The 26,843-nt window shown below is 43.6% G+C and overlaps 1 protein-coding gene across 4 annotated transcripts in view; it reads right to left on the minus strand.

The window, feature by feature from the left end:
* LOC120031751 (protein phosphatase 1 regulatory subunit 12A-like) overlaps positions 1 to 26,843 on the minus strand; it is a 72,098-nt gene that overhangs the window by 40,436 nt on the left and 4,819 nt on the right. For all 4 annotated transcript variants that reach the window (XM_038977546.1, XM_038977545.1, XM_038977544.1 and 1 more), the window contains exon 2: positions 10,331 to 10,461. In XM_038977546.1, the coding sequence (XP_038833474.1) occupies positions 10,331 to 10,461 (131 nt within the window). The remainder of the gene's footprint in view (positions 1 to 10,330; positions 10,462 to 26,843) is intronic.

A 26,843-nucleotide genomic window follows, 5' to 3' on the forward strand; every position in this document is an offset into this window, starting at 1 on the left:
CCAAACAGACTGTGGAACAATTGTAGGATGATCTCACACAGTCATACAACCAGTAGGTCTAGGCTACATAAAATAAAACACGTTAAAAAGCAATGAGTGATGCAACATATCAGAACATTTAGCTTAAATGTTGATAAACTATTATTTCTTCACATTATAAGCACAGCAACACGCACAACGCATTAGGCTATGAGCAAATGTTTATTCCATAACACAGTTTATTCCATAACACAACACAATAACACGCACATGCTAGCGGTTTAACGTGAATAGGGCTGTCCGACTAAAATAAAAAAAAATAGGCCGTCAGAGTCTGTTCCTTCAACCAATTGATAGGTCGAAATGTGAAGTGTATTTTTCCATATAGACATCCTATGTGTTTTAATAAAATCAACTATATGCACTGATCTTGACTGATGTGTTAAGCTTGATTAAATAATACAAATGATGAGGGAGTTGGACCGCAATTGATTTGATTGTGCCGGGCCTGGCTAGTCCTCCCTGCTGCAGCAACCACCACAGAACATCGGTGTGTATCGTGCTGTAACCATATACAATGGTCTGATGGACTGTGCCATCCAAGGCCTTAATGGATCAGTCCCCTCAGACAGGCGTGAATCAGACAGTTGTCTTGTACACCATGGTGATTATTATTAGCTACTGCTTGACTAAAATAAATCTGTCAACCAACAGCCTATCGAACAGTCAACTAAATGGGGTCAGCCCTAAATGTGACAGATGAAAATATATATATTAGACATTTAGAAGGGAGATTTAATATGCAACAACTAGCATGGGTTGCTAATATGACTAGGACTGTGCCTTTGGCTACTGGACAAGGAAAGGATGTTCATAAAATAATTTCCTCTACGGATATGGTCCGATTTTGGCTAGGCTACTTTGAAGTAAAAGGTTCAGGTTTCAAACAATTAAGTATATGTTCTCAAATTGCATACTGCCTCCAGATCATTGCAAAGTGGTGCGACACGCTGATGAAGCCTGCCTTCTGTTGCCTATTCATTTGCTGTTTGAGATGCTGTAGCAGAAGATCTTGCGCTGTCTGACAGATTTTCCATCAATGAATAGGCAAAAAATGCATTATTTCACAATGGGATTTTCATCGCTAGGACAATTGGCCGCCGCCAATTTTATTCATCGGCTATTTAATTTATTTACCTGCATTTTAAAATCCGAAAGCCAGCTTTTACCAGCTAATGGAAACCCTGGTCACAACCCACTGGTAGCAGAAATCAAACACCTTGGGAAAGGCTAAGCACATATCCCTCCACTGACCTAACCACCCAAGGAGTTTCACACTGTACCTCTCCACCCTATGGGTTTCATGCTGTATTCCTCCACTGACCTAACCACCTGCGGGAGAATGGTGTAATTTTAGAGCGCAATTAGGGGCGTTTTCTGATATAGGGGTTTCTTGATATGAAGTTACACCCATTGAAGCTCGCCATTGGTCTGTTGCCATTTTTCTCGTTGGGGACAACAGTGGTTCACATTGACGGGGCTGTAGTGGAGCAGGTTGAAAGCTTCAAGTTCCTTGGTGTCTACATCCCCAACAAAGGATCATAGTACAAACACACCAAGACAGTCGTGAAGAGGGAACGACAACACCTTTTCCCAATCAAGAGCCTGAAAAGATTTGGCATGGGTCCCCAAATCATCCTGATTGCATCACCGCCTGGTATGGCAACTGCTCGGCATCCGACCGTAAGGCACTACAGAGGGTAGTGCGTATGGTCCCGTACATGACTGGGACCAAGCTTCCTGCCATCCAGGACATATACACTAGGCAATGTCAGAGGATTGCCCCCAAAAAAATGTTTGTCAAAGACTCCAGTTACCCAAGTCATAGACTTCTCTCTGCTACCGCACGGCAAGTGGTACCAGAGAACAGAGTCTAGGTCCAAAAGGCTCCTTAACAGCTTCTACCCTGAAGGCACAAGACTGCTGAGAAATGTATCAAATTGCCACCTGGACAATTTACATTGACACCCCCCCACTTTGCTTTTACACTGCTGCTACTCGCTGTTTATCATCTATGCAGTCACTTTACCCCTACACACATGTACAATATTACCTCAACCTGTACCCCACACACTGACTCCGTAACAGTACCCCTGTAACTATTTCTTGAACTGCATTGTTGGTTAAGGGCTTGTAAGTAAGCATTTCACGGTAAAGTCCACAACGGTTGTATTCAGCGCATGTGACAAATAACATTTTTATTTGGTTAACAACTGTGGCATTGTAGCTAAGCCTAACCCTTTTCCTAACCTTAACAGTCTCCTAACCTGCCATGCTAATTCACCTAACCTGCTGTGTAAACAAATCTGTGTCGAGAAACCATCGGTTGCATAAGGCCGAAACTGACCAATGGCAGGTTCCTGATATCAGGGAACACCCATATCAAGAAACCCAAATTGCAGTCTGTCATTACACCATATTCACCTGAGGGGTTTACTGTTGTATCCCTCCACTGACCTAAGGGGGGTTCATGCTGTCATTCTAGTACCCTGCCTCTAATCAGACAACTAGAGGGGGTTCATGCTGTCATTCTAGTACCCTGCCTCTAATCAGACAACTAGTTCACACATTCACTGCATAATTAGCCCAGTGATTCACCCTTGTGGTCAATCACGCTCCAATTATCTTTTCCTCGCGGATTTCTCGCCCTGCGCTGGCTGATTCAAGAGGCTCTTGGAACTGCAGGAGATCTTGACTCCTGCTGCTACCAATTAGAGCCGTGGAGAGACGCAGACCCTTCTCATTAGAACACACCACTTGAAACCGGCACATTCCGGTAACTTCCCTCGTAATGGAGATTCAGCGACCGCCGTTACATTTTAGAGTTCCACATTGTCTTTGAATTCACTTTCGCCCCATTTTAGCTGGGTTTTACAAGGTGTGGTTGGGCCTTGTGGTTAGGAGTTCACCCTGCCATCTACTGCCGCGCAATGTGCTTTTTGAGATCGGTTGGGTTTGATAAAAATAAATTATGGCTTTTGATTTAGAAAGATTTTTTTTGTGGGTTGAATGCTGTAACAGAATAAAACTATTAACAAAAGGTCGCAAGATGGTGGTGACTGCACAATACTGCTTATTAGGGATGGGAGATATGGTAAAAACAGCATATCATGAGATGTCCACACTTTTGACTGGTACTGTACACCTACTCATTTCCAGGGGTTCTTTATTTTTACATTGTAAAATAATAGTGAAGACCTCAAAACTATGAAATAACATATGCAATCATGTAGTAACCAAAAAAAAGGGTTAAACAAACCCTTTGCCTTGATACCAACTTTGCACACTCTTGGCATTCTCTCAACAAGCTTCATGAGGTAGTCACCTGGAATGCATTTCAACTAACAGGTGTGCCATGTTAAAAGAAAATTTTTGGAATGTCCAATCAGTTGTGTTGTGGAAAGGTACTATACAGAAGGTATTTTACCACAGGGCTAAGTCTAAATTATGGCAAGAACAGCTCAAATGAGCAAAGAAAAATGACAGTCCATTAGTTTAACCTCTGAGAACGGTGACCATCAAGGGCTATGAAACTGGCTCTCATGAGGACCCCCACAGGAAAGGAAGACCCAGAGTAACCTCTGCTGAAGAGAATAAGTTCATTAGAGTTATTAGCCTCAGAAATTGCAGCCCAAATAAAAAGCTTCACAACGTTCAAGTAAAACAGACAACATCAACTGTTCAGAGGAGACTGCGTGACTCAGGCCTTCATGGTTGAATTGCTGCAAAGAAACCCCTACTAAAGGACACCAATGAGAAGAAAAGACTTGCTTGGGCCAAGAAACACGAGCAATGGACATTAGACCGGAGGTAATCTGTCCTTTGGTCTGGAGTCCAAATTTGAGATTTTTGGTTCCAACCGCCATGTCATTGTGAGAGGCAGAGTAGATGAACGGCTGATCAGCGCATGTGTAGTTCCCACCGTGAAGCATGGAGGGCGTGGTGTGATGGTGCTTTGCTGGTGACACTGTGGTTAATTTAACGCACATCTAACCAGCATGGCTACCACAGCATTTTGCAGCGATATGCCATCCCATCTGGTTTGCGCATAGTGGGACTATCATTTGTTTTGTTTTTCAACAGGACAATGACCCAACATACCTCCAGGATGCGTACGGGCTATTTTACCAAGAAGGAGCGTGATGAGTGCTGCATTAGATGTCCTGGCCTCAACAATAAGCCGACCTGAACCCAATTGAGATGGTTTGGGATGAGGTGGACCGCAGAGTGAAGGAAAGCAGCCAACAAGTGAGCAGTATATGTGGGAACTCCTTCAAGACTGTTGCTAAAGTATTCCAGGAGAAGCTGGTTGAGTGTGCAAAGCATTCAAGGCAAAGGGTGGCTACTTTGAAGAATCTAAAAAAAATAGATTGTTTAACACTTTTGGCTACGACAGGATTTCATATGTGATATTTAATAGTGTTGATGTCTTCACAATTTTTGGGGGAAAAATTTCAAAATAAAGAACACCCTTGAATGAGTAGGTGTCCAAACATTTGACAGGTACTGTATGTATAGTTGTAGTCGGAAGATCACATACACTTAGGTTGGAGTCATTAAAACTCGTTTTTCAACCACTCCACAAATTTCTTGTTAACAAACTATAGTTTTGGCAAGTCAGTTAGGACATCTACTTTGTGCATGACAAGTCATTTTTCCAACAATTGTTGACAGATTATTTCACTGTATCACAATTCCAGTGGGTCAGAAGTTTACAAACACTAAGTTGACAGTGCCTTTCAACAGCTTGGAAAATACCCAAAAATTATGTCATGGCTTTAGAAGCTTCTGATAGGCTAATTGACATCATTTGAGTCAATTGGAGGTGTACCTGTGGATGTATTTCAAGGCCTACCTTCAAACTCAGTGCCTCTGCTTGACATCATGGGAAAATCAAAAGAAATCAGCCAAGACCTCAGAAAAGAAATTGTAGACCTCCACAAGTCTGGTTCATCCTTGGGAGCAATTTCCAAACGCCTGAAGGTACCACGTTCATCTGTACAAACAATAGTATGCAAGTATAAACACCATGGGACCACGCAGCCGTCATACTGCTCAGGAAGGAGACGCGTTCTGTCTCCTAGAGATGAACATATTTTGGTGCGAAAAGTGCAAATCAATCCCAGAACAGCAGCAAAGGACCTTGTGAAGATGCTGGAGGAAACAGTAAAACGAGTCCTATATCGACATAATCTAAAAGGCCGCTCAGCAAGGAAGAAGCTACTGCACCAAAACCGCCATAAAAAAGCCAGACTACGGTTTGCAACTGCACATGGGGACAAAGATCGTACTTTGGAGGAATGTCCTCCAGTCTGATGAAACAAAAATATAACTGTTTGGCCATGATGTTCAAAGATGAAAAGGCCTGGAAGGAGGAGAGATGCCAAGAAACGATTCGGTTGACAGTTGTGTGTGTGGATTAAATGTCGGAGTGGAGGGCCTTGTGCATTTCAGATAAAATAACTCAATGTTTATATCCCAGGACAAATTAGCTAGCAACAGCAAGCTAGCTAAATAGGACAAATTAGATAGCTAAATTGCCATACATGTTTAATGCTTTTCGACCTGTCCCCAAATTAATGTAATTGGTTCAGAGTTTTTGATATTTTAACCTTACATTTATGCACGATGGCGCACGCGCGCAGCCAGCTTGGGTTCTGTGTAAAACAGGGAATATTTACTAGGATTAAATGTCAGGAATTGGAAAAAACTGAGTTTAAATTTGTTTGGCTAAGGTGTATGTAAACTTCCGACTTCAACTGTGTGTATGTATGTATGTATGTATGTATGTATGTATGTATTCGAGGTCGACCGATTAATTAGGGCCGATTTCAAGTTTTCATAACAATCGTAATTAGCATTTTTGGACACCGATTATGGCCGATTACATTGCACTCCACGAGGAGACTGCGTGGCATGCTGACTACCTGTTACGTGAGTGCCGCAAGGAGCCACGGTAAGTTGCTAGCTAGCATTAAACTGATCGTTTTTTTAATAAGATACATCTTAACATAATCACTAGTTAAACTAGTAATATCAACACATCTAGCTTGTCCTGCGTTGCCTGTTAATTTATCATCATTGAATCACAGCCTACTTCGCCAAACGGGTGATTTAACAAGCGCATTCGCGAATAAAGCACTGTCGTTGCACCAACGTGTACCTAACCATAAACATCAACACCTTTCTTAAAATCAATACACAAGTATACATTTTTAAACCTGCATATTTAGTTAATATTGCCTGCTAACATGCATTTCTTTAAACTAGGGAAATTGTGTCACTTCTCTTGCGTTCTGTGCAAGCAGAGTCAGGGTATATGCAGCAGTTTGGGCCACCTGGCTCGTTGCAAACTGTGTGAAGACCATTTCTTCCTAACAAACACAGCCAACTTCGCCAAACAGGGGATGATTTAACAAAAGCGCATTTGCGAAAAAAGCACAATCGTTGCACAAATGTACCAAACCATAAACATCAATGCCTTTCTTAAAATCAATACACAGAAGTATATTTTTAAACCTACATATTTAGTTAAAAGAAATTCATGTTAGCAGGCAATATTAACTAGGGAAATTGTGTCACTTCTCTTGCGTTCATTGCACGCAGAGTCAGGGTATATGCAACAATTTGGGCCGCCTGGCTCGTTTGCGAACTAATTTGCCAGAATTTTACGTAATTATGACATAACATTGAAGGTTGTGCAATGTAACAGCAATATTTTGACTTATGGATGCCACTCGTGAAATAAAATACGTAATGGTTCCGTATTTCACTGAAAGAATAAACGTTTTGTTTTCGAAATGATTGTTTCCGGATTTGACCATATTAATGAGCTACGGCTCGTATTTCTGTGTGTTATTATATTATAATTAAGTCTAGGATTTGATAGAGCAGTCTGACTGAGCGGTGGTAGGCAGCAGCAGGCTCGTAAGCATTCATTCAAACAGCACTTTCCTGCGTTTGCCAGCAGCTCTTCGCTGTGCTTCAAGCATTGCGCTGTTTATGACTTCAAGCCCATCATCTCCCAAGATTAGGCTGGCAATACTAAAGTACCTATTAGAACATCCAATAGTCAAAGGTATATGAAATAAAATGGTAGAGAGAGAAATAGTCCTATAATAACTACAACCTAAAACTTCTTACCTGGGAATATTGAAGACTCATGTTAAAAAGGAACCACCAGCTTTCATATGTTCTGAGCAAGGAACTTAAACGTTAGCTTTTTGAAATTACACACATTGCACTTTTACCTTCGTCAACACTGTTTTTGCATTATTTAAACCAAATTGAACATGTTTCATTATTTATTTGAGGCTAAATAGATTTTCTTGATGTATTATATTAAGTTAAAATAAGTGTTCATTGTTCATTCAGTATTGTTGTAATTGTTTTTGGTCCTCCAATAAAATCGGTATCGGCACTGAAAAAAATCATAATCGGTCGACCTCTAGTATGTATGCATGCATGTATAAAATTTAAAAAAAAAAATAAGATATCTAGGCATAGGTTATTGGTGTACTGTTGGAATCATGGAAATATAATGATTGTAATTCAATAGTTGGGATATAGTGGGCAGCACTTTGAATGCATAGTTGTTTGACATAAATTAATAAGCCAGGGAAGACGTGTGTAAGGAAAGGAACCAAAGTGTTGGTCAGTGTTTCCCAGGGATCCCTATACGAAGTTATGTTTCCCTTTACGTAGCTAGCTAGCTAACATATTCATACTTCACCTTTTCCTCTGATTTAGTAGATACCATTACACAAACATGCAGATCTATGCCTACACCAGCACTGGTTTCAGGCTGTAATTAGCCATTAGGTTTGCTCCAACTCCGATTACATTTAGCTAGCCAGCTAACCAGCAGTTAGCATTAGCTCCAGAGTAAACAGCAAGTGAAGTGCTCATGACTACACGGCCAAGCAACACCAACAACTGCTCTCCTTGAGTGACAGGGGGCAGGGCTTGGTGTGGGAAGCGGAATGCAGGAGCGGGAGAGACGACTTGCAAATGGAGTGAACTATAAAAATGGACATTACGGACACGCTGGTGTTGTCCCTCACATTCAACAAACCAAACATTGAAATACTGTTATAGAGGGTGAAGTAAAAATCCAAATCGGTCTATGCATCAATACCGTATACCACCCAGCCCAACTGCTTATTATGTATAAAATAACTTTACATTACTTTAATAAAATATTTCAGTTCTCTATATTACATTTGTTTCATTTGATGACTAATTTCATTCCAAGTCCTCATCTCTATAGAGCTGCTGCCTATGCTGTCTGGAAAACTAAAAAAATAATAGATATTGTCAAAGTAAATAAAGCCTACTTTTATGACTCCTGAATACCAACTATCACATAGATCATGTATTTTCAGGTAGAGATACCACAAAGCAACTGCTCTCTAACCCTCTCGATCAGTGTTCTCGTCTCTTCTCTCGGTCTGCCCCACAGACGGTCTGTACTATAGACTGGACAAGTAGTCTCGCAATGGATTATAGTCATTACCATGTTTTCTGCACTAAACTATGTATAATATTGGCCTGTTGGAAACTGCAACTCCCTACTACATCACAGTTCGGGCTTGATCCGATTTCGAGACAAACTGTGCATTGAGCTCACAGAAACTAAATGGAATTCAATGAGTTGTTAAAAAAAACAAAATAAAACAGAAGTGTTGGTTAATCGCTCAGAACTACTGCCATCGGATGGTTGTGGGTTTGACACCAACGGGCTTGGCGCAAAAGGCTGCCATTGCCTTTCCGGCTCTGGAGGCCTCATTATGGGAATGACGGGGACAGTGTTGTGGGCCAAAATGGCGCTGCTATGTGCTCCTACCACCCACATCAGGTCCCAGAGTCGCCCAAGACCAGAGCACTCCATTAGTCATCCATATCAGACAAGGCCCTTCACATTTCTCCTTCATTCCTCATTGCATTGTGTGAAAGTAAAGAGAGCCCTTGTCTTCAACAGCCCAGCCCTGATATGGAGAAAATGAGGCAATAAGGTAGACTCCCCACTGTATGAAAATGATTAAACTGAACATTCAACAGCTGTTTAACTTATTTTTAATAAATAATTTGCCGTAGGGGTGAGAGGGAAGTCTGAAGGATAAAACTTTCCGGTAATATGTACAAGGTGGCTCTTGGAATTACAACAACCAATTGCAGCTGATGAAACACCATAAAAAGGCACAATTTGTCAATCAATAACGTTGGTAGCGTAGTATGATAATTCTACTCTAACTTGGGCAGCAAGACTGCACAGGGTGCGATAACAACACTCATGCCAGGCTCCTGTAATATAATACAGATAAGTAAAACAGGTCACTGCACAATGAGTGCAAGTGAGCTCCTTCAGCTCTCAGCCTGTTGAAAATATCTATTGATAATATCTCCCTACTTGCCGGCCCGGTTTCTGATCCCTTTAAACAGCCTTCTTACCTCAAAAGGACAATGAAAGAAAGGATTGGAAAGCAACTGGAGTCATGACTGATGCCGGAGGTTACCCCCGATTTCTCTATATTGATTACATCACAAGGAACTTGTGCGAGGTTGTTGGGGCCATCTGACAGGCGGTTGCCCCAATCAACATGTAATCATGCACCTTGGAGAAACACAGACCATTGAAAACATTGACCCCTGACAAGTTTAGGCTGTCTACTCCATAAGAAGTAGCTATTAGGATTGAATTGATTAGCATTGCATTTCATAGTCTAAGATGATTGAATAGAAAATCGTTAATTGATGACCTAACCGGACTAGTGATTTACAACTAAATGTGTCTGGAGAGGGTAATGGATATTCTCCAAATGAAAAGGAATTCGCACAATTACGTGTTCAACCAGCCATAAACCTCAGGGAATAGCCTTGTAACACTTGGCGATACAAAATAAACACTTGTTAAATTGGAGAAAAAAAACTGACCATTGATTATTGATGTGCCTGTGAGTCATTGCCTCCATTGAGAAAAATGGGTTTGCTCAAGGTGAATTGCCTGGCTAGCCATCCATGTCGCGCCAGCCAAACTGACATTTATTCTCCACGATGAATGTATACGACAATCATGTATGTAGTGATCAGAACAGCAGAATTTAATTCAGGGTGAGTCGTCAGGCAACAATGTGAAAGGGCTGGTACATAATGGGGTTATTCCAATGCAGTAATGTGTGTGTGTGTGGGAGGGTGGCCTAGAGACCAGCCATTCCCTAGAGGTCCATAAAAGCCTCCAGCTGGACCCTCGCCACGTCAACCATGACACCTCCAGCCCAGCAGCTGTACTTACTCTGCTATGTCCATGTACCCACAAGAGGCTGCGGCGTGGAGGGGGATCCAGCCCTCATTGTCGGGCTGGTTGATGGCAGCCCCATGCTCCACCAGGAACGTCACCATGTCCACGTTGTCATCTATGCACGCCTGAAGGGAGGGAGAGAGAAATAAAAAGTACGTTAGAAAAGTCCAACATTTAACACTAAGAAACTTCAGTGAAGACACCCGAAAGGAGAAAAATCACAAGCCTTCAGGGACATGCAGGTAGGCTTATGTTTGTGTGTGATGCCTTCCTCAGTGTCAGGAACCAGCACCTGTGTGTGTGTGTGTGTGTGTGTGTGTGTACACACCCCCGGTTGACCCCGCCGACAGGGAGTGGGTGGTGTCAGTAGGGGCTACCTCACGCCCCGTTTTAACAGAGGCACCTCACTTCTTCAGAAATTGTTGAGGTATGTGGGCGGGGTTAACAATGGCCAAAATGTCAGGACATAGCCGAGGTGTTTGGAATACCTCAAGGTGTACTATTGCTGTTGGGATGGGGGGGGGGGGGGGGGGGGGGGGTAATTGGGTGTTCTGACAGCTCATATGCAAAAAATATGCACATTTTGACTTTTCACTCCCTCTTTTAGGCTGTCCCATTCAAAGGCTGTACCTATGGATTTGTGCCGCTCTAGACAACATTACCAATGTTTCACTCCAGTCAAAATGTGGTTAGACAGAAAAGTCCATTGAGCTACCCAAAACACACTCGCCATTATACACTCGACTCAGTAGTATTTAGTCCTCAGGAATAGGCTAATCCTTTGCATTAAGAACAAGAAACCATTAAGTCAGAAATTCTAAAAGGAGCCTTCTTTTCCTTCAAATACGCATGCCAAGACTTAATAGAGGCAAGGAGCACAAACCTGAGAAGGCAAAGCATTAGGCCGAAGCAATGACACTACAAAATGGCTGTAAAGACTAATCTGCTAATTTTAGGTTGCATCCCAAGACAAACCATAACAATACAATAAAATGACATGTTGGGGGCGTTCCCTGCCGAGGCTGAGAAGTAAAAGGGATGACAAAGGCCAACTATCTGTAGCAGAGAGAGAGAGAGAGAGATCGCCGTAGGGAGTTGACTCTGTTCAGAGGACTAGGGGCTGCTGGGCCAGATCTAGAGACCTCAGTGACGACCTAGGGGTTAAATGTCACCCGCTTCAAAGCCAGCCAGATAACAAGGTGACTGTCAACAAAGAAACAAGGCCAGGCTGGGCAAAACATTGTACACAGGCACGACGGGATTAAAGCTGGACAAAATTTGTGAAACAACCTTTCACTTTTGACGCCAAGTTTCAGATCTCAGTTATTACAGTAAGTGGATTTCACAAATCAGGAATGTCCGAAAGGCCCCCCCCCCCCCCCCACCACCCTCATTTGACTGAATGAGAGTACTACTGTTAAATGTCATTCTGGGATCCCTTTTCGGACCCAGGACCTGGAATTGAATTCCCTGCTTTGCGTTCCATAACCTTGATCTCGATACCTTTCTGACCTTGAGGGTTCCCCCCTTTCTAAAAGCTGCCTGTAAAGTTTCCCACTTTCTCTGCGAGCTGCTATGAAGCCTCAAAAGCGACGAGGGGGGAAAACACACACCGGACTTTGGGTCACAGCTCTATCTGGCTGGAATCCTTGTCCAAATTTGGGCCGTTTACAGCATCGTACATGGCCAGGGCTGGAGAAGAGTCTGTGTGTGCCTCGCTGCTCTTATCTGGGACTGTGTGTGTGTATTTTGCTATCCTCATGGATACCTGATATCCTCAAAGTCCCCGCAAGGATAGTAAAACAAGGAAAATTCTCCCTCATGGGGACATATCCCACATGTGTGTGGCGGTCGTAGGATGTAAAGCTGTTCAGGCAGCTGCTTGGAAGAGTGTATCCAGGTGCGTATCCACCTTTAACTCACTGGCTGGCTGGGCTCCTCTGACTTTGCTGCAGGGCAGACAGACGGCACTCCACTGAGCGCAATCCACACAGCTGCTCACAACCACACTCTGGCTGAGTGACAAGATGACGCTAGGCCCGTCTGTCTGTCAAGAGTTCACTCACCCCTCTGTGTTACCATCCCTTAGATACATTGTAGTCATTCTTGATAAGAGACTGTCTGCTAAATGCTGAAACCAAAATAATGTAGCTAACTGTAGACTGTATACAAACAGCTGGACCGTTGTTCTGCACCGTCTGAAGTCTCATACCTGCAGGTGACTGATACTATAGGCAACTAAGGTAGTAGCAATTTAGGTCAGTTGATTTGTATACAAATCTGCTACCATGCCCCTTAAGGAGAACTCACAGCCGGTTCCTGATGCTCCCCTCTCCTCCACGTCATCCCCTATAGAGGCACAGCCCACTGGCTACAGGAGCCCAACAATGGTAATCTCTTAATGGCTGTAATTGTGTGTAGCTGACAGGTGCCAGAGTTCCTGCCAACATCGCAGGGACGAGTAGCATGGCAGCCAGGGGGACAGGACGAGGAGGACAAAAAAAAGGAGGAGATGGTGAGTCTCATCCTTTGCAAACAGTCCTTTGGCAGAGCTGTGGGGAAAGTGGCATACCTGGCTGCCCCACTCTGTCACCGCTCAGAGACAGAGTGGGGCAGCCAGGCATCGCTCAGTGGCCTGCAAGAGACACCCAATGACGCAGGAGGGACACTGCCACTGTTTAAAGTGAGGGGGGGCATTCCTTGACCAATATAGGAGCCGCTGAGAAATGCAATGGGAGCAATACCGGGAATGGGTTGAAACAACTTTTTACTGACGGGGGATTTCAGCAGTGTTTCGGTGGTTAAAGCCGAACAAGGCAGACAAAGCCATCTTTATGTGAAAGCTAAACACACTATGGGGAGAGAGAGGGAGCTAATCTGACTATTAATGTAGGTAATAACAGGAGACATTGTGAGTAAAGCCCGCCTCACACCACGACTGACGCCTGACGAACAGGCCTGTTCTGCACACAGACAATCCTGGGGGAAACTTTTGTCAGCAGTGTCAAGGGTAACACTTAATTTATTGAATATAGGGGAAACACTGCAGACATGTACTGACTCGCACTCCATAGGAAACATACACTGTTTGACCAGTGTTCTAGCTAGAGAGCAGGCCTTGTCTGCATAACACAGACGAGGGGGGGGGCAATGCTGTGTCTCAAACTCGCAAAATAAATGTAACATCATGACTCGCAGTTCAAGTCCAGTGTTCCTCAACCACACAGAGCGATGTCGTTGATAGTAATACTGAAGAGGGTTGTGCTAACAGACATAACATGAAGACAGCAGCTGAGTATAGCAGCAGGGGCTATTTCTCCATTTCCCTTCCAGCATGTTCTTAAACCAATGAGTCCCACGGTGCGTTTTGGACTTCAAACCCCTTTTAAAATATTCCTGGGCTGTACCCTCGGATTCATCTATTTATTCTGAATCTGAAGACACCAACCATTAGTCTGTGTGATTAACGGTGTTTGAGACAATAGCAGATCCCGAAAAGCCCTGGGGCCAGGTCTTTTTAAGTCTGTAGAGTCTGAACGGTTTGCGCTACAAACTATATCAAACAAGCACGCACATGTAACATGTTCTGCTCCATGACGCTCACAAGCTACACGAGTCATTGGAAGGTAAGGGGTTCTTCTACATAGGAAATCCCACGACAGTGTCTTTAGCTCACAGTTTCTGTCAAACTCAAAACAGGTGTCACTGACTAGTTGGATATTAATTTCCTACTGAGCAAACCATCTGCACTTACAGAATTCATATAAATTAATCTCAGATTTGCTTTGATGACCTTATATATTTTGACATTTGTCACTAAAACTCATGAACACACCGGGTTGTGTCAAATTATTTTTACAATGGTTTACATTATGAGTCTAACTATAAGGGCTGGATCACCGCTAACCCTGAAACCAGGGATGCCTCCCTCTCCACAGCCATCCCTGCAGATGAGAAGTCCAAAGTCAGGGCCAGGCCTCGAAAGCCGTATGAGCCGAGTAAAATGCCATCCCATCTTGGCAAACTGCATGTCCCCTCCGGCCCAGGTGAAATGTCTATATATGCGAGAGTGATATGTAAAGCACCTCCATAGTGGGTGCCTTAGCCTGCAGGCAACGTGGCCTTTCTGGGAATGCCCTTCTCTAATGGAGGAAGAGAGGGTTTCTGGGAACACTGACAGAGCTGTAGTAAATGAATCAATGATGCACATTATGACAGGATCCCCCATTGTTTTATAGAGTTAGAGATGCACTATGGAGAAATAGCTCCGCCATTTCCTGGTTAATAATTTTAATAGTTTCAGTTTGTGACAAAACAAGCTAGTGTAGAGAAATATTGTATTTCCTGCTATTTGAAGCGTAGAAATAGCACAAAGAACAGATCTACTGCTTCTTAGACTTGCTTTCAAATGAGAAAGAAATGTGAGTTATAGATCTGTCAATGTGAATTTGGTCAGTTTGTCCAAAGGTTACATATTGCAGCTTTAAAATGTACTTGCCTCTCCATCTGAAAAACAGTCTGTTTATTTATGTTTAATTACGTTCAAGTAAATCGAGATGTAATCATCCTTACCAGTTGCAATATTGTTTTTTACATTTCTATGAAAGACACAGCTGTACCGTTCTTAAGAATCTCTACATTTACATTTTATTCAAATGTGGCTACTGGAATTATTTATAATAGTGGATCAATTCTTACCAGTCCTGCTTGTGATTAGAGAAACTGTGTGGGAATTTACCACAGGTGTAACTAGTCTGCACTCAATCTCAGTGCTGCTAAGTGACAGAACACTTAGCATCTTATTTTCACTGGAGGGTACTTTAAAGACTACAACACAGGACTGTTGTAACCGATGCTCTTTTCAAACACTGAAAAGTACTCCTAAATCAAACCTGTGCGTGTTTATTGGGTGTGTGTACATTCGATTACCCATTCCCATTAGTGGAGCGTCAGCCGGCATGTGCCAGGAAGTGACTGTGGCTATGAGTGCACACTTCACAAAAGAGATAGAGGCTGTCTCTTGTAGTCTGAGAGCAGATCCTAAACACCCCAGTGAAACCTGACCCATACAAAAACCCACTGGGTTCACGCAGTAAACCACAATGTTAGCACAGCCAAATGCCTCCACATCATGGCCCTGCTAGCTAGCTGTCCATGTGCTGACTGCAGGAAATGATATCCGCAAGCGAATTCTCTGCATCTGTCCTGGCCTTGTCAAACGTTGTTTAATGGAGAAGACAGTTGGAAGTAAAGAGGGAACTAACCAGTAGAACGTTTATAAGATACACATGACAGAGCCAACCTCGTCTGCTGGAAGAGACGCTTGGAAGTAGCCTCCATGCTGGCTGTGTTCACAAGCTCAGGCTACAAAGATTGACTGTCCCCCAGCAGTCGAGACTTTCTCCAACCGCAAGGCAAATGAAGCAGTGCCCTATGCGCCTCACACATTCTCTTCAATTTAGGGCACCGATATGGGGCTGATTACAGGGGACTATCTATAGATTAACTTAATGAACCCACCCTGAGCAGCAGGGATAAATATGGAAACATTAAGAGCAGAAAGAATACAGTGTCCATATGCACCAGCCTAATGCTAAAATAGAGGATTTCAAGAGCCCTGGCTAGCGGGCAGAGATAGGCAAAGCTGTTCTCAGAGCACGACCAAAAATGCACCAATGACTTGCCCCCCCCCCCACCACGAGAGCCTGGACCATGGCAACCAAAAACAGAAGACGATGAGAGTTCAGTCTTGTCGGGCCTTTGTAAGAAACAGAGAAAATAGTTCATTTAAAGCACACTGGGGTTGCTCAGACAGCCCCCGGAGGCAGCGCACAGACCAGACCTCGCAAGTACAAGATCAACAGCTAATCTTGAGAACAGGGGGAGAGAAGGGTCCCTTCTCTTTTTGGACGTTCCGAGTTTTTGTTCACCCCACCACTGTTCTCATGACCACTTATGGTCAAGGGACAGAAACACTGTTCTCTGCTGCTAGACCTCTCAGCAAAGGTACCAGTGCTCATCTCCAGAATCGCAGAGTATATTATTGGACAGGTTGAAAGCATAGGTCACCATGAACCATAATTAGGTTAGCTTAAATGGATACAACAAATATAATGGTGACAGCCTACATTAAGAGAACTGAAACTTCAGGGTGGCTATCCTTGTGGCCATTTGTGGAAAAACCCACAACATCCCCCTCAAAAAAATACAACTTCTTGCTAATGGCGTCTGTCATCCATATAACCAGACTTGAGGCCGACACTGCAAAGTCTTCTGACAAATAATGCAATATGACCACAATGCATTTTAGATATTCTTTTACTGTCAAATCAAATGGAACATTAAAGACTTCCACCCGATTAAAATGTGTTTAACCATTATGCTCCAACCAAGAGTATTTCTCCAAAAATAGTATCCTAGCCCATGTATACAGGTTCTCCTATCTATTACAATGAAGTCACACAATAGGAAAACATTTCATACAACATAAAGAACCTGCGACCGCTTCCAAACCCCATCTCCCACCCACAGTACAGTTCAGAAAGGACAGAGGGCTTTTTCCATACTTTAAAAGGCACTGTACTTCCTACTGATACAGTGGGGGGGGGGGGGTCGTGCAGAGCGCTCCAAGCTAACTTTAGCAACACTCCACATCAAGGAGAAGACACTTGAGGACCCCTCCCACCACTTCCTCTGGCAGGGCCCTCCGATGGCAAACAGACTCTGGAACAGTTATAAAACGGTAGATCCCAAATTCACACAACCAGTAGGCCTAGACAACATAAAATAAAAAAAGTTAAAGCAACGAGTCTGATGCAACAGATCAGAACGTTTAGATTCTAAATGTTGATAAACTTATTTCTTTACATTATAGGCGCAGCAATGTACACAATTCAGTAGGCTCCACGTGAATGTTTGTTCCATAACGGAATTAGCGGGAAACACTTGTCACAAGGGCACTGCACATGCAAGCGGTTTCACGTGACAGATGAAAATATCCATTAGAAATTTAGAAAGAGGACAATAGGTTACTTTGAAGCAAAGTAAGACTTATAATAAAATGTGATAATATGTATTAAAACATTCAGGTTTAAAACAATTGAGTACAAGTTTTCAAAATGCATACGGCCTCCAGCTCACTGCAAAGCGGTGTGTGACATTCTGATGAAGACTGCCATCTGTTGCAGTTTGATGCCACGTTCAAAACTGGGAGCTATGAAATCCGACTTCAGTGTGGGGGGGGGGGGGGGGGGGGGTGTAATAAAATAGCAGGGACTAGGAAAAATAATTTTGTAAGTATATCCAACTCGGAATCTCAGGCCTCTTTCAAGCGCTCCGACTTTCCAACCTGAAGATCACTGACATGATTTGACCTTGTATTTTTCAGAGTTCCCAGTTGTCTTGAAAGCCCAAAAGATGATGCAGCAGCAGCTCTTGTGCTGTCTGGCAGATTTTACACTCAAAAGGCTCTGTATGCATGTGACAATTCCACCAAATAATGCAAATTAACCTATAGACTGATAAGCATGACCAGTCAAAATATTTTTACAGACTGGTATTTCCATCAATGAATAGGCTAAAAATTATTATTTTGCAATGGGACTCCTCACAGACAATTGGCCGGCAAAATTGTACTTATCGGCTTTAAGTTATTTTAAATAAATCAGACAAAGGCTGGCTACTCCCAGCTAACGGAAACCCTGGTATCAACCCACCAGCAGACAGGTCTCCAATAGGTCATTCCAACCACTAGTAGCCATGGCTAGGACCCTGTGTATTTCCCAACAACGTGACTTTGCACTTGCAACGATAGGGTTGTGGGTTCACTACTGTAAATCACTATGGATAAGAGCATCTGCTAAAGGACTAACGCAAATGTAACGTTACCAGGATCATATCAGGGCCATAACTGTAGGTTATATTGTGGGCTCCTGATCAGGAAACATAGGTATGGGTGTTGGCACATCCAAGGCTGGTTTTAGAAACTGTTTTAGTACAGGAACCAGCTCAGAACAGATGAAACAAAACACTGAGTGCCATGAGTGGAGAACAGTGTGGTGACTGAGCAGCTGTTTAAACCCTTGCGACTGACTCAGGCCTCGCTCTCTCTCCAGGTGGGATCAAAGCACCAGCACAGCCACCAAGCACTTTGAGCTCTTTGAAAACATGACATAACCCAAATGACAGAATTATTCGTCACAATATCAACACCATAAAAAATGTATTTTTTTCTGAAGCAACTATCACCATTCTCTCATGTTTCAGACAAGCCTCACAGGCCTTTTGAGAAAACGAAACTGGTAATCTAATTTCAGAGAGAGATGAAGGCAGTGCAACATTTGAGTAGCTGTCAGAAATAGCAAAACATCCATCATGGGCCTGGCTTTAAAATATCACGTGTACAACCCAAATATGACCGCTGGCTTTTTGAGTCAGCAACTAAATGTAATAACAGGAGATGGGCTCCACTGTGGAGCCCTTGTTATCTTTTTGGAAAAGACCTTTTACTCCCTTCTAAAGCAACAGTATGGAGACAAAGCAGCTTCTCCTGGAGACCAACACTGGCCCCTTTCTCTCCCTCACAACCTTGCTTCCTTTCCGCAGCCACCTAGCATATCTGCAGCCAAGCCACAGTCTAGCATAGCAGTGGATTACTTCCCAGATAAGTAATACTCCTCAGCGCTTCGAGTGACGCTCTGGCCACACCTACTGGGCTATGTCACCGGCTCAAAGGCACGCAGTCACTTCCACAAAAGGAATTCCTTCTTACCGTGTGCGTGTGTGTGTGTGCTCGCGAGAGAGAGAGAGAGAGAGAGAAAATTAAAAAGAGGGAGCAAGTGAGCGAATGTGTGTGTGTGATTTAAAAGCACAAAGCTACTGCAGGAGGCCAGGGGAAGGGTTGGCGGGGAAAGCGCTGCGGGCCGGCCAGCTGGGTTCCTCCACTAGATGAGCGCTGTTGGGAGCAGTAACCCGGCTGCACAGAGAACTCTGCCTCCACTGCTGCTGAGGATGACCATATATGGCTCTGGGATTCCCATGGAAAAAGGCCAGGATTGAAGCAGAGGGGGGGAAAAAGTCCAGGGAGATTGTAACTATACATTGTGGTTTATGCTCTGCAGCCAAAACAATAGCCCTGCTTGAGAGACAAGTTTGTTTCCATGAGCTGTTACTGTCAGTGGTCCGAGGGGGGGGGGGGGGGGGGGCAAATGAGTTGGGGGCAACGAGGTCAGACACGGCCACCGTAACACCAGTGTGTGTAGCACAATCTCCTTTAATACCGTGCGTTGTGGGTTAACCTACAGCCATGAGCAGAAAATGCTGATGAAGCCTGTTGTTCATGTCATTCTCCAGGCAAGCACTGCCTGAACTCCAGAGGTTAAAGTGACAGCGTGTATGCTTGTGTCTGCCCGCCAGGCATTCAAACAATCCATAGCCATTATGGTTGAAAAAAATGGATCACCTCCATAGCCTTTGGAGTAAAGGCTCTAGCCGTTGTCCCCTGCCCTGCGCCACCATCAACACCTCCACACGTGAATCTGAACTCAATGTCTCACATTGGCAATGTAATGTGCATGATGGTCCTATCTTAGGCCTAGCTCACGTGACAGGATCTCTTTCGTTCCTGGTATCACCAAAAGACTGCTTTTGGGAAAGAACGAGTCAAGACAGAGAAGCATCAAAGTGATTTCCTTAAAGAGCTAAGCCACACAGTAGTCAATGAGGAAACAGTTTACACAATTAGGAGGGTTATCTTGGCTCTCCAATGTAAGAGGGGCATATATTGCAGACTGGGCTTTCAAGTAGGAGAGGAGCTGGGTGTATGTTCTGTGGTGGTGGTTGTGGTGTCGAATGCTGGGTAAGGAGGGTGGTTATAGTGATAAAAGCAGGCAATAGGAGTTAGTAGATGAAGCCGTGCTCACTTGTGGAGCCTCGACGAGGAAATGAGGAAAATAAACAAATACTTCCTGTTCCTCTGCCTGAAATCTCTCCAACACCCCCATCCCCCACTACATCCTATTCCCCCCCCATTTAAGAAGAGAAACATTCCTGTCAGTCCTCCTACCCTCTCAAAACAGACGACAGCAGAGAACACCTTTAATTAGCCAATGAAAATCCACATGAGGAGTCCTGAGCAGAGAAAAGCTCTGGTGGAGACTAGGGCGTTGGGATTTCCAAAGGCACACCTAATCTCCCTGAGCCTCAGAAAATGTCAACTACATTGGAAAGCTCACATGAATCTCCAGTGTGGTCTGAGGAGACTAAATTGGACCAAAATTACTGGTACACCAAGAGTTCTATCTATTTTGTAAATGTATGCTAAACGGCTCATTGCTTGTGAAAGAAAGAGTTCACTTATTTGGATTGAAAAGGTTATACTTCTAGATTGACTGTTGTGCTTCCGAGACTGTAGCCTCCTTTCTCCAGACAGGCACATGTACAGTAGGGCAGTCTGCTTATTTTTGGTTCATTTAATTATTAATTTGGCAGGCTATCAACATCTGGGATAGGAGCTCAATTAGACTTAACGACCAGACAATATTCACGCTCTACAAAATGTCAAGTCTACAATATTAGGAAATGAACAGTGAAAAATATGCAAACGGTGACATTGAACCAAAATGTCCACTGATTTAGAAAAGTGCATTTACCTTCTAGTATATTCCTGTTCTGAATAGTTTCCTACTCTGGTCTGTTCAGCAGTGTTAATGGCACCACTAAATTACTGTACCTGGAGATACTAAATAAAATCAGTGGTTTTGAATGATGTCCAATGCATGCAGCCTTCAAAACTCACAAGCCAAACACACGGACACGCAGCTCTATTCACTGCTTTTACTCTGCAGTCAAATACACACGCACGTAGCACAGCACACACACCACAGACTATAATTAAAAGCCCCTGTCAGCACAACTGCACGCAGCAGTTTCACTGGCACATAGTCACAAGGCTGGTGGTGGCTCAGTACAAAACTAGATCCATCGCAGGCTAAGGGGAAGAGGCAGACTGGTTAGCCTGTACAAAGGTAGCTAAAAAGAGTTTGTTGCGTACTGGGTTGGTTGACTATTAAGCAAGGCAAGTAGCCCACTTTGAAGCCACATAGGGGTGTGAAGCCTGTCGTGTCTAGTAGGCTGTAGGTCCTTCACTCATACTCTAGGGTGGTCTAGGCCTACATCTTATTGTCCTTCACCTAGGCTGTAATCAGGGCTTCACCTCAGGGATCGCGTTCAGATATCTGCATTTTCAAAATGCAGACCATCAAAGAATCTGATTTTAAACAATTTCACCTGCGTTTTACATTGCTTACAACAAAAGCCATCATATTTATAATGTTTATTATAGAAAGAATGTAGCCAGCTACATTTCCTAACAATTTGCTTGAATTTAATCTTGCATTTCACCAGAGAAAAGTAGGCTACGCCAAGAAAAGTATCTACACATCAGTCAGAGGGCTGTCTGCTGATTGTGAATTCTCATCTAACAGCATTTGAGTGGAGAAGAGCAAGAAACACTACATTAGTCTGATGCCATGCAGAAATTACAATAAGCAGCATTTTAGATCGGTGTTTACAAAACGAAGCAAGATATTTCATACGCTTTCTTTTTTTTGCATGAAAAGCGCAGAATTCTGTGTTAATGCTTTAAGTACAGTTTTTGCTGCACAAATTTCACTGGCTGGAAAGATACGGCCATTTTGAGACTAATGGAAAGAATGTAACTTCTTCCTCCCAGGACAACAACAAAACAGACTCTGGGCTTAATTGTCCTCCTCGCTGCATAAGACATAGGAATTCACAGTCTTCAGCATCCAGGTGTTTTCAGTTCAAAAACATCTTATAAACCCACACTCAGTGAGGCATATGACTGCTGGAAAGCAAAGAACCCTGGGATAGTTTAAATACCAATCTAGAGCAGAGGAGACTGTGCCACAGGGTGAATAAAAAGACACGCTGCTGAAGTCATCCCACAATTTTTGCAGCAGCTCAATAACAGCTCTAAGCTCTAAGGCCCAAGTGTGGACGGAGATGTGAGGCAGAGGGGTAGGAAAGAGAGCAAGAGAGCTCACAAAATGTACTTTTCATCCAGGTGTGGATGAATGGCAGCTTCTGGTTTCAAATCAACTGTGACTTTGCCTTTAAATGTATAGCCGAGTCGCCAGCTTCATTGTCTCGTTTTGATCATGGCCGGCATCCACAGAGCACCTAGCCTATCGGTTGCTAGTGTGTGACAGGTCAAGTCCGTCTCCACAGCCTGCCAGGCTGTCACGTCTGTCTGAGCACATGTGGCAAAAGAGGGTCGAGTTTACACCCCTGCTGAGGAATTCTACCTACAACCCCAGGTGAACTAGTTTCAACCTGCGGTGACGCTAGTCTCAAATACTTCAGACAGTTCCTACCAATCGAGCCCTTTCAAAATTAAAGCATCAAGATATTGTGTATCAATACATCAAGAAAATGTGAAGTGTCCATAACAACTGACAAGCAATCGACTGATACGGTTATGAAAACATCACTGTATTAGCCATTAACCTTTCTACAAGACAGACGACTGAACGCATAGAGTAATACGATTCAGATTGTCTTCATTCCATACTATAAATAACTGAGTGACATTAATGTATTCTCAAGCTGCTCTGTGTATTATAAATGCATGAATCGCTGCCTTTGGGCAGGTCAATTAGAAAGCCTAAATTTAATCTACAATAAAAAAGGGGTGGTTGAAATATTTTTCTTATAATAAAAGATTTCTATAGTGCCTTTCTACCAGAAGTACTTCAAGAGCTTTAAATAGTAACGGCTAAACTCACCTCAACCACGAAAGAAGTATGGATTTTACAAAGTTCTCCAAAAACGACCACTGTTTAATGTCTTAAAATTTGACAAACAGTGACGAATTATCACCGCGATCGCATAACAAATATAAGGTCATCCAGCTGCTGTACAGTAGCCCCTTCACCATAAACCAATGGCTACAATTACATTTAATTCAGAGCTGCCATTTGTAATGGCACTGACCTTTGGCAGAGCTAAACAGCCTCTGTTGACAGGGCCCAACACCAGAGGCAGGGGTTTCTGACCATTCCTCAGAATGGTTTCAACAAAGGAAGTGGGGCATTCCACTGTAAGACTCCCCTCCTCCACAAACCAAACAGTGCCATGTGCTGTGTTCGCACAGCACCTGCATACCCAGTCCACTGCCAAACAGGCCACCTCCAACTTTGGTTTAGGGCTAGGAATAGACACCTTCAATGAGAAAACCGACTCGGAGTGACATCTACAGGAAAAGGTAGAGAATGATGTCTATCTTCTGGGCCTTGGTATGGGGGAGAGAAAACGGACTGAAAGTATTCAGCCTGGTTCGGCATTCCTTTGATTATCTTCCAAGGTGAACAACGACAAATGTCCCTAGCAATGAGGAACACTGTGCTCCCCCGTCATCAAAAGTCACAGCTCGTTTCACCCCAAATCAACTTAAATCTAGCCCTAATTGGGCAGCGCTTTCAGGTCCTGACACACAATTCTCACTTCAGATCAGGTGATCCGTGGTAAACCAAAATGCTCTCCGCTTCCCACCAGGGTAAGTGAGTTTACAGCATTAAGAACAAAAGAGTGCCGCATGACTGGTGGAAGAAATGTTTCAGAACATAATATTTCAGCAATAGGATCTGTGTGAAGACAACACTTTACAAGGCCAGACCTTCAAAATATCAAGTCAACAAGTACATTTTCCAAATTTAATCAAGAGATTCAATTCAAGCAGCAAAAACATCAACACCTCTACTGAAAGTCTAATCTATGCTTCCTGCCATGACAGCCCCCACCCCCCCCAGCTCTCAATGGCCGACTGGGAGCCTCTGCCACAGCTGAGAATCTCAGGGTTGGGGCTGGAGCAATTATGTAATGTGTTAATGTAACTGGTGCTGTTTTGGATGGAACTGCAGTGAGGGCCCCATGCACTGCTGTCTGCATAGGTTCCACTTCAAGATTCATGCAGTCCATGTGATTCTGAACTGCTGCTGGATACTCTGCTCAGTCAGTGGTTATGTAACTCTGTATGTACGCAAATCGGCCGCCAAGCCGCTAGTAGCTTGGCATGAGACGTTGCCATGGTTACATTGTTAAGAGTTCACACACCGATAGTGAGGGCGTGGAATGTAAACTGTTAAGGTAAAAAAGTGACCAGTTGGCATTTTATCGAGCCTATCCCAATGATGTCGTAAAACCATCACCGTGACGTCAAAACCACAACTTACAAAAAGCTATTTTGATGAGCCAATAAAAATGTAATCCTTTGACAATAACTGTACCAGCTAGACTACATACACTAAGTGCATTACCAAAGATATACAATGTGGATGACACAAGAGAAAGGCCAAATATGGGTGAATACAGCTGTTGTTTCCCTGTGTAGGCCCTGCCTTGATAGGGCACAGTATGCAGCAGTCAGCTGGGTCCTGGCATCGCCTGGGGATAGGCTGGCAGGCAGGGCAGAAAGAGGAGGGTAGGACTGTGTGGGGGGCGTGACAGCTGAGGAATGCCTGCTCTGCCTTTGCCATGGTTTCCACCAACTGTCATGCGAGGAATTCACGGGCCAGGACGACAGGGCCGGAATGCTACCCATCCAGTGCATATCTACAAACATCTTTCTCCAGTCCTGCCCCCTCATTCACAACTCCCTGTACCTCCTCTCCACCCCTCACCTCTGGGTAGCAACTGTGTGGAAAGCGTTACAATTCCGGGTTACAAATTTACTCAGTGGTCCTAGAGGGCTGCAGGGTGTGAGGGCTTGTGCCCCAGCAGTAAAGACGTCAGCATGCTTCAGTTCGGCTGGTGCCTCGTCAAACTCAGGTAGCCGAAAGAGTGTGCTCGCATACTCCCTTAAAGACTTATGCTTGAAAACCTGGAAAAAGTGGCAATAATACCGTTTGTCCATTAAGACACCGTAGCCAAATATTCAGAATTAATCTAAGATAATTTTATGACAACTTAAAATTTGACATTTTTGCCAAGGTCTTAGTCACGCAGTTTTACATCTAAGATGTTTGATTCAGTATTTCATGGGGGGAGAAAATGTGCATTAAAAAAAACAAGTAATCTTTTATTGAAGAATCCCTACTGTTGACCAATCAGACGAAGGGGCGTAATCATCGGCTTCAACTTGCCTCCAGAAAAAATTATAATAATTTTTAAAAAACAAGTGCCCAACCAGCCCCCCAAAAAACTCACTGAAGTCCAAAACATCACAAAATGTTTGTGCACATATTATCACAACAATTCCGAACTGGTAGTATGCGGAAGCCTTAACACACCCGATTCAGATGAACAATGTTTCAAATCAACCAAATAGGCCTAGTCCTCCAGGTCCATAGTTAAGAACAGTGGTGGTCATTCACAACAAAAGGTGAACATCAGAGGCCATTGTTCAGTGACTAGTAGGTGATCTCTGTTTCACACAGACAAACCCTTTCAAGCCAGACTGTCCACAAACTCCAAATGCATGCCAGGCCTCCAGTACAAAGCTAAGCGGTCCAGTGTATGTGTGGCGGTGACTCATACCCAAACTTAGAATCATCTCCACAAACCAATCTATACTGAGAAGAACTGGTGCAGGTGGTATTTATAACCTGGCACTCAGAAGTGGCGGGAGTGCAGTGCAGTCACTGCACCCAAGGAGGAGTGAGTGACCCTCCTTGTAAAGCATTGTTAAAATCAAAGCTAGAGGTCACTGCCTTGTCAACAGGAAGGGACATGGTTCAGGGCATGTCAATGGCCGCTGATGTCATCAGCACCCGACAACCCCCATAAACAATTGTTGCAGATAAAATAACAGCTCTACAGCTGCAACTGAAAGGAGACTTGTCACTCTACCATGTCAATTAGCCTACACTGCCTGGCTGGTCAGTGGTCACTCAGGTACCTGCGTGGTAGCAGCATTAGAGTTATGTTAAAGCCACAGTAGTCTCACGACTAAGCCAATTATTACAGTAGTGGTGAATAGTGGCACCATGATTGACTATTAATAAAAAAGGCTAGTCAAACCACAGGCAGATTACTACTAATCCTATACACCCAATAAAGACGTTTTCATGGAAGACTTGTTAGGGACCAATGAAAATATGAGGCTTGTTTACAATGAATGGGGGATGGGTAGTGGCGTATTGGGGAGAATTGACAGTGTTTGGTTTAGTTCCATTCAAGACCAGGACTTGGGTGCATTACCACTACTGGCCTTCTGCTAATAGGAGGGGAGTCCATCCCACTTCGGGAGAGTCATTAACCATTCATTCTGACAACTGATTCTCTAAGCCAATTGGCCCTACTCCTTGAAGGCAGAGATTCCTAATGTGGATCATGATTAGCAAAGCAATCAGGGACAATTAACGTGGCAACCAAAACAAACAGAGGCAACCCAGACTGAGCCACAGATGGGGGTTAACAAAAATGTCACTATTCAAATAGTATCAAGATATTTTTAACAGAAAATATGTTTCTACTTTTTTTAAACTCT

This window comes from Salvelinus namaycush, chromosome 38, assembly GCF_016432855.1.
Source record: "Salvelinus namaycush isolate Seneca chromosome 38, SaNama_1.0, whole genome shotgun sequence".
Classification (NCBI taxonomy): domain Eukaryota; kingdom Metazoa; phylum Chordata; class Actinopteri; order Salmoniformes; family Salmonidae; genus Salvelinus; species Salvelinus namaycush.